At 38.5% G+C, this 13,418-nt stretch overlaps 1 protein-coding gene across 1 annotated transcript in view; it reads right to left on the minus strand.

Moving 5' to 3' along the window:
* The window catches only part of LOC146375834 (transmembrane protein 132C), a 144,231-nt gene that overhangs the window by 111,054 nt on the left and 19,759 nt on the right, over positions 1–13,418 (minus strand). Inside the window, exon 2 of the mRNA XM_084945881.1 lies at positions 6,910–7,795. Within this exon, the coding sequence (XP_084802007.1) occupies positions 6,910–7,795 (886 nt within the window). The remainder of the gene's footprint in view (positions 1–6,909; positions 7,796–13,418) is intronic.

Consider the following 13,418-nt stretch of genomic DNA (forward strand, 5'->3'; position numbering starts at 1 on the left):
GCAAAAGGCTGCTAGTGTGCACAAATGTCTTTAAGACACTGCAAAGAGCGACTGATGTTCATGATAAAACAGCCTCGCGAGAAAGGAATATGATTTGAAACAGTTTCTCTCCCAAACCTAACAAAGTGGGACACGCTAAAGCAGGCGTACAGCTATGCAATCCATAGCAATCAAATAGTTAATCCTGCTTAATCCAGCTTTGTTCACAACAACCTATTCTTTGATTATATCAATTAACATCCACAATACATCTTAAACCCTGTTGAGGAGTTAAAATCTCTACCTTTATATCATCTGGTAATGAAGTAGCTGCATGTAGAGTAAACTTTTAAGCTTGGTGTAAATAATGGCTTATGGTGTAATGAAAAAGCAATCTAGCATTTACTCAAATGGGTTTGTGGAATAATAGCTTTCTGCTGGATGACCACTTACAACATCTGATGAGATACAGCAGCATGACTGCCACTTAGAGTTTCACCCAGAAAACTGTTCAGCAGCAGTCAGACCTGTCTCCCTGTAATTGTGTTTATAGTGCTTCTACTTTCTTTTGTCAGATTTCTTTCCGTGGTCTCTAATTACTGCCTATTACTTTCAATTACATTTTTTTTTTTACCTCAATCTTTGTTTGAACACAATAAAGTTAATGCTGTGTCTTATGGCATTTATCTATATTAAAGCACCTCTAAAATATTGACATTCAAAATGTTTTTTGAAGCATGTTAACGATTAAGTAGGTAGTCTTTGTTTCAGCCGCTGTTGCTACTTCTTCTTCTTTATCATTCTCCCACAAATTGGGACAAATCTCACCAGGGAGTATTTCAATATTTTTAAACCGAGCTGGGAGAACTGATGTGGTTTGAGATTTTAAAATTTCATTTAAATTTGTGTACACTATATAAACTTTTAAGAAGAGATTGTAGCCACTGTGATGCCACCCTTTGGTTTTGGACCCAACATTTTAATGCGTCAGCACCAGCATTTTTGCCGCTGTCATGTTAGCTGTTCCGTGCCACAGTTTACAACATTTGGATGAGCACACTTAGCTTGCAAGTTGCATCCATAAACCATATTGGTGCTCAGCAGAGATGCACATATCTGCTAACACACATTAGAGCTAAATAACTGCTTGATAACATACATACACAGCCCACAGTTAAATATGTTTGTTGGATGACTCAAATAAAAATGCATCAACATTACAAATATGTCAGAAATATTATGTTCATTACCTTCATTTATTGGGGGTCCTGTCCTGTGGTGGTCCTGGGGCTTACACTCAGAGAGAGTTTTGAGTTTTCAGAGTTACATTTCTGCTTGCTTACCTTTGTGTGTTAGTTCCTTTTATTTTACAGTTTAATAGTTCCTTCATTTTGTTTTTCCCCATCTGTGTTTTCTTTATGTTTTTGTCCCTTTTTAAGTTGACTTTTCTGTCTGAGTTTGCCAGTTATCATTTCTTCATTCCTGTTAAACTAACTGCTGGTTAGTTGTCTTCTGTGTCTTGTATCTGCTTTTCCTTCCTCCCCTGTGATTGAGATGATGCCACTGTGTCTTGTTTCCCCCGGCTGTGTGTAAACCCAATTAGCCCTCAGTGTGTGAGTTCATATAGCCCTGTTGTTCCTCTGTTCAGTACCTCAGCGTATGTTAATCTTTCATCCAGTTGCTTCACCTCATGTTTGTTTTTTTAATAGATGGATTTTACAGGCTGATTTATGTTTTGGACATCTAATAAAGGGCTGTTTTTTTGCTATTGTAGTTTGGGGTTTTGTTGTTCTTTAAGCGTGCCTGCACACATTTGAGTTCCCAATCTCTTACACGACAGTTGGGGTCTAGCAGACATCTAGAGGAACTGTTAATTAAAGTGGCCATGCCCCTACCTCTAGTATCCAGGTGGATGAGCTATAAATTAAAAATTCATCCCTCGTAAATATCATGAACTATTCATAGCGATCGAAACAATAGACTGTAAAAATGATTGTAAGGCACTAAATTTGGGCATTGTAACATGGGAGTCTATGGGTGTTGACATGCATTGGGAGCCTGCTTCAAGTGGCCACAACAGGCACTGCAGTTTTGTGCTTCCTCTGCTTTAACTTCCTTTTTTCAAGTCTCTTGTACATTAATCAAAATTTTAAAACGAGCACTTGTATGGTACTAACTGAACCTTAAGTGGTTAAATATTTTCACAAAAATGTCGGCTGTCCAAGGACGGTTAGTTTCCAATTTTTCCATTTCTTTTTTTCCAAGGATGATGCATGTTTATATTCATTCAACAGTTCATCAAATTAAAAGGAGCATTTGGTAAAGACTTCTATTCCAGAGTAAATTGCACTGCCCCTGGAATATTATTTAAACATGGTGCCCTCCAAACTAGATACCCCCACCTTGTGCATGTAAGATGGTGATAATGGATTTTAAAATGTTAGCCATAATGGTCTTTTTCTAGAATAATTTTCTCTTTCATTTGACATTTAAACCTTTTTATTTTTTTCCAGTGGATGATGGCTTATCAAAGGGAGAGGAGACAGGAAATAGAAATGTGCTCATGCCAGGATGACTGATGATAGTAACTACAAGTAGCGACGATATGCTCCACACCAAAATCGGTCCGCGTTTGAGAAAAGTAAGCTACAATAAAAATAAGCAAAACTTTCCAGTTCCTGAGTGACAGAGCCTATTAACACAGAGGAGGTTAAATCAAATCAGAACCCGTCAAATTAAAAGTAGCATGTCAACAGAGAAATGCCCCAGCAAGCCATACCCTGCTGTGAATTCACAATGCAATAAATTGGCCGGATGATTGGCTATTAAGAATATTCCAAATTAGCTTTCTTTGCATAATATCTATCACAGTGTGAACCTTTCAGCATAATGGAGCAAAGTAAGGTGAAAACTGAATTGGAGAAGAGGAAAGAATGACTGAAGGGCTCAATGACCATTTCAACTTTCATTTAAATTTGACCTTTTTCATCATGTCCATTGAGAAGAAGAGGATTTTTGTGCAAATAGTGCATATAAATTTATGAGCATGCAGAACTAACCCCCGGATTTTGCTTTTAAAGAGCGGGGATCTAATAAACATTTTAAACTAACATAGAGCCGAGGATCTGTTTGACTGATTTCACACGATCATAAGCTCATTCTGCATTCGCGGATACAGCGAATGCAGTATGTCAGCCAACAATGGCTGACACAGAAGTGCGTAGTACACAAATGATAATGATGTTGTGAATATAGAGATCAAAGTCTTCTCGCTCTGGTGATTAAGTGTCCTAACAAATGCATGTATGAGGACAGCCTTATCACCTAGGACCACACAGAGGCCTTTTCATATCTGTCGCTCTCAGATGGCCAACCTGCGCCTGGCATGCGTAACGCTGCCAAATAAAAAAAAACACCACAGGCACTGCCTCTGCGGCCAGCCTGGCCTGTTCATTTGACTGATCAAAGAACTCATTCAGACTTTCGCAGTTCGGAAAAAGAAAGTTTAATGCTTATCACTTCAGGACAACTAGTAGGCGATTAAATGAAGCACGAGAAGGGCAAGTCTGGAAATTTTCTTTGGCTTGTTAAAACGAAACAATACAAGCTGCCGTTAACTTGTTTACCTCAGCTCCAATTCTGGCCCTAAAACATCTTCTGTGCATATTTGTTGTAAACTCGGGAAATTGTTGTTTTTATTAGTGCACAATAAGAGTGCTACAGCTTGATATAAGGATCGGTACGCTTCATCTTAATATTGCGTTCCACCTAGTTTGTTTTCCTTTTTACATAGTTTGATGAATTGGTTTGACCCCTTGTTAGAGCATCTCTGGAGGTTTATAAATGTTCTAAACCAGTGTGATTAAGATCGCCTTCAGTCATTACACTAATGGACATGCATTTTAATTAATGGCATCCTCATTTGCATCACATGTTAATTATCTAAATCATTTTGTCTCATCTGTTCATTGTAATTAGTACCTATCAGCAGTTTCACTGAGTCATTGCATTTCTGAGAGATAACCCGGCTCTTGCTGCACTTACTGAAGATATATGTGGTTAGCTATAAAAAAAGTTATGAGGTTGTGGTAAGATGAAATAAAAACAACTATAATCCATCTATTATAACATAGAAGTTAATTTTACACAGCATATAATTTATACCTTGTATAGGAAGTGTACCGTCTAAAGGTTCGTTAACACACAACTGTTTTTGCTTGCTTTCTTTTCAGTTTGGTTTATGTGCTGTTGTCATATAAATATCTTGAAACGATAGCTCAGAGAGGGGCTCATTGTCTCGTTTTGATCTCAAAGCTTCCCGCAGCTAAAATTTCAGTCTGCTCTGGAAGGGCACTGTATATAACAAGTCTGGTATTGTGTTGCAGCAACATGTCAGTTTACTCACACAGACTCACAACAAATGTGGAAAACATTTTAGGAAATAAACTTTTTTTTGCTTTCTTGAAGAAATTTCGATGACACCACGATGAATTGGGATGTCACCAGAACTGGTATTTACCTTCCTTTAACTTTTTTTTAATAGAAAACACAATGGCACTTGTGTTTTTTAATACTGTAGGCAGTGAAGGTTACAATTCTTCTGAACAGGCGGAGGCAGCACACACCTACAAGTTTTCTAGTCTTATGGCCACAAATGCAACTCTCGCAGTAGCTCTGTCCTTGACGTGGGTAAGAAAGGTAGAGTCAGGCATGGAGGGATGATGTGGGTGACCAAGGGATGATAATTGATAAAATGAGGTGATATTCAAGCAATTCTGTCGTGGTTTTCAGCTCAAGGGATTAAATTCAGCAAAGCACTTAAAAGACCAGCATCCAGATCTGTTCTTCGTGAAGCAATATCGTTATAAATTATCCACCTCATTCTGTCCTAAATTACATGTTACCTAAAAATATACTTTTTTGTGAAAGCTGGCACTGCCAAAAAATCAGCCATGTTTCATGGGCAAAAAAGTTTGTAATGACTAACAGTGCAAAAATACTAGCATAAATGAACCTTATGCCTCATAGTAACAGTAATGTGCAATCAACAACCCTTCTAACATTTTAGTCTGTGAGCTCTCAACAAAATTAAATGTAAACATTTTTAATGAACAGCATGTCGGTGAGTTAAAACAACTTTTTAACAAAGGAACTGAGAATTCTGTAAATCTACTTCTGTTAATATTATATTATTTCTGATATTGTGTATCCCTGCTATGAAGTTTGGTCCATCTAAGGTTTACAGATTATATTTTACTGTTTAATCCTTTAAAAGAAAAAGAAAAGGCAACAAAAATTATGGACAAGACAATATACTGATCCTGACAATATTCATCAGACAAACACACATTAATGCTGAAGATAATGTCGCAAATACTAAACTGATTCTTAGAGGAAGTGGAGGAACCTTAGAGGAACCTTTTCAACTTTTTATTACTTTTGAATAGTTTTAAACTGATTTGCCTAAAAAGAGACAAAACAGAAACGAGACTCATGTTTGACTGAAATCATTCTTAAAAAGTTTTTTATGGATATGGTGATAACAATGTTGAAAGTGATGCGTTCCAACAAAATGTCTTATTGTAATCACTTTACATCTTTAGCTGATTTCAATTCTTGTATTATTTTTACTAGGTCATTACTTTTATTTTTAATGCACGAAAGCACAAGAGCATGACGATAAAGTCCTGAATCCAAGACAGAAACAACGATATACTGCTAACTTGTGTTAGACAACATGCTAACACCACAACAACCCAGAGTGATGCTAAAGCTGACCCCAACCCAGCACCCAGATCCTGATCTTCAGCAGCTAACAAAAGCTATGATGAGCAGTCTGACTTGCAGCACTGCAGTGCAATCATTGTGCGATGACCTTAAAGTCTCTTTGGTCCTGATTTCATCTTTACTTTACGTTGTTTTTTGTGTTCATGCATAAACATAAAAAGACTGTATGTATGCCCTCATTAGGATAGGATTATGTGTCGGCATTTGGGACTGTAGCCTCAGGTTTATATTGTTACAATTATGTGACTGCATTTCTTTTAAGGAAAAATAATGAACAATGTGTAATAATGACATTAATTGTGAGTAACAATGTAAGCATGAATTCTTCTAGTCACTGTAAAAAAAAACCAACAACAACAACAAAAAACTGTAACTGTAAAGCCTGGTATAGCTTGTTTCTTGCCCTGAACCACAAACTCCTTTGGTTTTCTTGGTGAAAGGTTTCGCCCACAAAAGGGTTAAATCACATTACATTTCTCACATGGCCACAAAAAACGATCAATGAATTAATTTGACCACAAATGTCAAGGAGCTGTTAGCTACATGGCACCTTTTCTTGTATAAATACTGTCATGAAAGAGGACGACTCTCCTCAAACTCTTTCCAGTCATTTATTCTGTATCCCAGTGCAGCCAATCACGAAATGAAGTCGTCGTCATTAGGCTGTGTGCTACATTAATGTTGCCAGCTGACTTCGCAATCAATAATGATTTGATCAGTTGAGTACAGAAGCAGAGCAATTACTGCTTACCTCAGTTAACAGGTGGCGTTGATAAGCTGAGATCAATCATCATTTTATTTTTGACTTAAGAAAATTACAGAAAATGGAGAACAGCTATATTGAAGTGAAACCTGACACGGGTGACTGTGGAGGGCGAGAAGAACAGATGGAACGAGCAGGGAGCGAGGAGAAAGGAAAACAGATTCTGCTATGTTCCAGCTGTTCCAGTGTTTCAGTGAGGTGACACCAGGCCTTATTAATATGTTTTTTAAGAATACTGTCCAGATTTTTAAGACAGAATATACTGAAAGAATAACACGGGAGTCAGGAGACACTGGCTGCAGAACCTCACCATGTGAGACTGACAGAAAAACTCTTCAGTAAGACATTTTATTGAACAACAGACAGAAATATGTTCTTACCTGAGAGTAAACATCTCCACAGGAGAGTAGGCTGACATGGTGATAAAAGCAGAGCCAGTTTCCCTCTGCCTCATGGGTGTGGCTGGCACCAAGACCATAAAGTTATTATCCAGCCTGTGTTCAGCAAGAGGTGGCTCAGTGGGGTTCTGGTAGAGCCTCACACCGCCAATCCTCCTCAAAGGCGTTGAAGTATAGGAACCAAACAGCCCTTCCTGACTTGTGCGGATGAAATGGTCCTTTCTGGATTCATCTGAGTGGCACCCTGCGTCTGTGGACTGCAGCACGTAGTAGAGCTCCACTGGGGTGCCCTCGGACACTTCGTGATTCCTCTGGCGTCCTGGCACGACGCTAGGTGGGCTGAACCAGCTGGCCAGTGGCTCCAGCTCAGCCACACACAGTCCCAGCTCCCCCCTCAGCTGGCAAGTACCATGTACCTCCTGGGTTTCATGGAAAGCAAACATGTGCACACAGGGCAGCTTGTCGATGGCACTGTAGTCATCCCAGTCCCTGCCTGCAACATAAAACAACACCTGGACTTTGGGCTTGGTCAAGTGAATTTGGGAATTCATGATAAAGGTCTGCACCTTCCAGTTAAAGGTAAAAAGAGAAGAGGCAGGAAAGGTCCCCGGGCTCTGCAGGAGCTCTAAGGGGACAGGCTGCTCCACAGAAAGGGGCCCATAGCTGGCGTTCACAGAGGGCAAACTTCTGGCCTGGTAGATGAAGAAGGGCTCGGTCCGCGACACCAGGGTAGAGTTCCTCATGAAGTCCTGGTTGGCCTCCTTCAGGAAAAATCCCAAGTCAGCATTGAGGAGCTGATAGTTGACAGGCAGGTACGTGGGGATAGAGGAATATCTCTGCAACCCCTCTAAGACTCGACAGTCGGTTACTAAAAGACAGAAAAGAAAAGCCAGTCAGTGTAGCCTTATAATAGAAGTGCTTTTATAACCTATTTCGCCAAGATGATGTAGAAAGACACAAATAAAGCCAAAGCAGAAACTAGAAGGAGCATTTTGAACGTGCAAGAAAAGTGTTGTAACTACACATATCTCTGATAGATCACATACACTAAGTCAAGTAAGGATTCAAGGTCTTCTGAACGAATGAAAGCTTGATCGACTCATTAGTCCAGTATTGTTATTTGACTTCTGACAACATGAATCAGCTGAATAAGTGAATTTCAGTAAATTAAAAAAAGATGTGTTTCTTTCTACTAAATAAGTCAGAGCTGTTAATTGTTCGACTGACACAAAGAGCATGTATCACAGGCAGCAGACACTGAATGAATGCATTTATTGTAAAAGGACATCAGTTACCTCCTTACATGTTTCTTTTCCTTTTTTTAGTACGCTTAATACGTATAAAATCCTCACTGTAAGCCAAGACTCTAAATATTTTCTTCAGACTATAAAGCGAGGATGTCTCAGGAAAGTTTTAATAGAAAAAATGGACACTAGGACTACTGTTCATTTAGTGAGGTGTAAGAAATCTTCACATTTATTTCAACAAAGTCATTATTTTGACTCTAAAGACTAGTAGGTGGTTCATATTCATGTGTTTTAAAGGGTCTGAATCCTGTGATCTTTTATATGAATAAAAACAGATTTAGATTAATACGAAAAGATGACTTCATTGAATTTACAGTGCCGTATTTTTTGTATGACAGAGCGTGAGTTTTTGTGCCATTTAAAGTCTCTTAGTCTTCTCCATAGTGTGTATTGTTGGCATTTGGCAGTGGAATGACTTTAGATTGCTGTAAGAATTAAATGCTTGTGTGCTGTAATTGTATTTTTAAAAGCCTGAAAAAGGACAAGGAGATTTGGACATCTGAGAAGATTATCGAGACAGAGATTTTCTCTGCAACATGTTAGAATTAGTGCTGAAACAATGAAGCAATTAACCAGTAATGAGAAATAATAATGAGGCACAATTTTTGCAGTTAATTAATAAGTATACCCTTCTGGCCCCCAAGCTCTAAATGTATGCACTACATTTATATATTTATATTCCTGAATTTTGCTGCAATTATACCACTAGAAACCCCACATTATCTGTGCGCTTTAATTAGAAATGTGCAGCATCGAATTATCCATTTATCAGTATAACATAGCCTATGAGGTTCAATATAAAATCAGTTAAAATGTAATTATAATTACAATTAAAACCAGCTTTCTAAATCACAAGAAGTCCATAGAGACTGACAATACTGTTCTTATAACCCGAGGAACTTCACAGAACACAAAGAAGGTTTTAATGACAACAAGCGTGTGCTTTGACCTTCTTCTCCAGAGCAATCGGCTACATGATTACACTTCCTTAGCACACTTTCATCCTCATGCTGGCTGCTGAAGGATTTCTTTCCTCTGATCACCCTTGTAAATCAAACGTCCCAGCAGGTTACAAATCAGACAAGGATTTGGACTTCACGGTGCTCCTGCCGGCCTTAATGCTGCTCTCCTACCGTTGGATGGAGAGAAACAGTCAGTGTCCAAACCTCAAACCGTGCAGAAATGGTCCCATTTAAAGAATCACTTTGTAAAGACTCGGTCTTTACAGCAGGAAACACAGATTTCTGAGCTGCAGAACAACATTGGGCAATTTGTGTTTTTCCTGACCAAGCAGGAGCTTTGTGTCAACTGCTGGCATGAAGCGTTGTTGTATACGTGCCATCACACTGCTGGCAGAAGAAAAGCTTTATAGCCCAGTCAGTGACCGATTCATTCTCTGGTTCCTGGGAAGCAACATTACTCTCACTCTTCCTGACTGAGCCCTCATGTGTCAGAGAAGGTGAGAGCAAAGAGCTCTCTGCATTGAGCACCTCACCTTGCACCATGTTGAAATGTGACTTAATGCTTTCACTGTTGGTACAAAGACATGCAGGCGACTCATCTGTGTGCTTTTATATACAAATGAAGAAAAAACAATCTGGAAAAAACTATTTCCAGCCAAAACATTTAAATTTCATTTAATATTTTCCAAAACATGCTGTACAAACTGTATTAAATACAAAATAAAGCCTCAAATGTGGAAAGATTTGATGTTTTTATCTACTTCATTTTTTAAAATGATCATTTTATAATCATGTCTTGCATTATTTCTTCTTTTAAATGATTTAGGAGCTGGGTAGTCCCCCTAACCCCCTTTTAATTTTTGAATGCTGAAATAAGCACAGCGTTCTTGTGGCGGGGTGTGGTCTGCAATCATGCCCCGCCGGCTTTAAAATCTGTACTGGGTCCTGTTGGGCTGTGAGCTGCAGCCGACTGAGTTGTGTGTATACAGCAAACTGTGTGATAAGTGTAAATAAAATATGCTGAAAAGCATTGTAATGTCATCGGGTCTGCCGTGGTTCTGTTACACATGGGTTTCCATGACATAATAAAAATATTACATACAAGCCCAGATGAACAACAATATTACTTTAAATTCAAAATGCAGAGGCAGTGAAAACCTAAGCACAGCCATGACAGTGTTTGTTTTTCATGCACTTTAGTTTTTAATTAAATTATACATTTTTACTTCTATCAGTGAAGAGCAATGATAAGGATTTCATATGCTTCAAAACCTTTTATTGCCATATAAATAAAAAAATTACCGTTGGCCATGACTGTACACCCCATGATTCAATTGCTCGTAGAACTACAGTTAGAAACTTCACTTGAAGCGTTTGCTTTCTGTATGGCCTCAGTCAGTCTCTCATATGATTATACAGACGTCTCCATCCGCAACCTTACTTCAGCTCATTGACGTTTGCAGGCATTTATGCACAGCTCTCCTAAAGTCCTCCAACAGCATTTCAGCTGTGTTGACTTCTAACCTTAATTATTTTATTTTTCAGTCATCTTGGTGTAGATTTGCTGCTGTGCTTGGGATCGTTGTTCTGTCTCATGTCCGATTATGGTGATGGCTCTGATCAAGACTGTTGGTTAAAACTAATTTATCAAGTAATAACCTTGTTCTTCTGGAGCTTCAGCCTCTTTAGACTTTGACTCTTCTCTAAGCACCTTGGAGGTAGGTGAAGAAGCCAGAAATCTTTATTGTGTTTCTACAATAACATTCAAATCTCCTCAAATGTTAGTTGTCAAACATATGGCCTCACATTTGGCTCTACAATACTTTGGTATACAGAGGATTACACGGTCAACTCAATGACTGCAAGCTGCCCGGGTACGGTGGCTGCAAAATAAGCCCAAATCATCACCCCTCCACCACAGTGCTGACAGCTGCTATGAGGTGTTTATGCTGATATGCTGAGATTGGTTTTATCCAAACATCATGGCCAAACATCTCCATTTTCATCTTGTCTGTCCAAAGGACATTGTCTAATGGTTAGATCAGATGCAGCTTTGTTAGCCTAAACCATGCTGCTGGGCTTTCTTCTGTAACCCTTACAAACAAGCTATAATTAGTCAGTCTTTTTCTAATCGCACTCTGATAAATGTAACATTTACCTGAGGCATGTAGAGCCTGAGATGTGCCTCTTGGTTTTTTGACAGTTTCTCTGAGTATTGCACAGTCTGACCTTGGGGTGAATTTGCTGGGATGTCCCCTCCTGGGACAGATTGGCAGCTGTCTTGAATTCTTTCCACTTGTGAATAATCTTTATCACTGTAGGATGATGGACTTTAAATTGTTTGGAAATGGCCTTAAAACAGTTCCCAGATTGATGGGCAGCAACAATTGCTGCTGACGTCGCTCCGTCTTGGCATTGTTTTAACACACACCTGAACGCTTCAGACCAGCAAAATGTCAAAACTTCAACTTTGATAGAGATAATCATGCTTGTTAATTAAGTGCATTTATCAGAATCTGGATGCTATTTCCTCTCTTAATTCATATGGAAGCAGTAAGTGTGTGTTGTTCTTCTGAGATTGTCTTTACCTATTTCAAAAAAGCACCAGCTTGTTCTTTTTTTTTGTTAATTTTTTTTTTAATTTCCTCATACATAAAAAAGAAATTTGAAAAAGGGTCGACTTTCTTTAAAGCATGACAATAAAATGTCCCAGTTTCAAAAATTGACCTATTTTCTCTGTTCTTTTTTTTTTTTTTTTTAGTTAAATACAGGGTTTCATTTGAACAATATTGAATTTGGTTTTATTTACATTTAATATAGCACTGCAGGTCTTTTGGGGGAAAGGGTACTAAAGGTTAAGTGATTCAGTTAATCTTCAGTAAGGCTGCTCTTGGTAATGCCAGACAAGATGGATCATTATTACAAGCAAATTACAAGTAGAGGAGCTTCTGAATAAAATGATATAACGCGTTAAAAAAGAAAGCTTTAAACAACTGAGCAAGCTTACCAAGAATTCTGTATGATGAAAAACAAAGACTTCTGCATTAACTAAATTAGTTAGTCTGGTGGAGAGGATGAAATAGGACATAAAATATGGAAATGCAATAAAATCTAGGACCTTTGTATATCTGCATCAAACACTCGAGATTGCGTGCCACATATAGGTTAACATCTTTGTTAAACCAAGACTGTTTGCAGTGCTTATGCTATGTCACCCTGTGTAAACATAAGCATGCAAACCTTGTTTAGGACCGGTGCCTGAAAACTAACAATAAATTCATAAACTGGAAAATAATTCTACCCCAAGCCAAATAAAGTCTGTAAATCTCTAACCCAAATCCAAAATAATGAGAATCAGCAAGCCTGTGTCATGGATCGGAATTAATAAATCATACAAAGCTATTTTAAGATGAATCACTCGCTCCTTTGTTCCAGGGAGGAGAAATTGAACAGTACAACCCTACTCAAACTCTAGTAGTGCTTTGTTTTTTTGTGCAGCAGGGATTTGACTCAGATATCTGGACCCTGAGAGAACATTGCTTAAGGCACTGCCTTTTAAACAAAGTAATTCTTTTGGAGTCTGTGTGGGCCTCTCCAAGCTGCAGCTCCTTCTGTCACCAACTTTCCACCCACTATTTCCCCACTTTGCAACAGAGGCTAGACTTGATACAGCAATATATAGTGTAGCAGGTACTGCAGTTCCAGTGGAGTAAATGCTCCACATTCAAAATTCAGAGGAAATCTTTTAGCAAACTTTTTATCAGCTAAATCTCTGAGAACCCAACAAAAGCAGGAACTTCAAAAAACCTTTAATTTAAAAAAAAAAATCATTCATAATTATTAGCACAGCATGCCAACTTTTCCTGAAAGGACAACTGCATAACTGAGCTGGTTGTATCTAACAGCCTGCCGCCTTTCAAAGGTTAATGGCTCAGTCCACTTTTGCAGTCACACAGATGAAAACAGTCCATAAGTGTCAAACTACACTGATGTTGATTGTGAGGATGTCGGGCTAACTTCGTCAATTCCATCAATTCGTTTAAAAGAGACGCTTCTAATGGACCAGTGTAACCATTTAGCTTGCTGGTAAATGCTAACCATGAATTGGAGGTTCATCATCAACATTTCAGACAAGCCGAGCTCATAAAGTGCAACCGTTATTTTCAACGCTACGCAATATAAGAATTGCACAATATTACAATTTTAAGATGCTTATCACGCG

This window comes from Perissodus microlepis, chromosome 12 (genome assembly GCF_051167445.1).
Source record: "Perissodus microlepis isolate ML-2025 ecotype Zambia chromosome 12, ASM5116744v1, whole genome shotgun sequence".
NCBI classification, from domain to species: Eukaryota; Metazoa; Chordata; class Actinopteri; order Cichliformes; family Cichlidae; genus Perissodus; species Perissodus microlepis.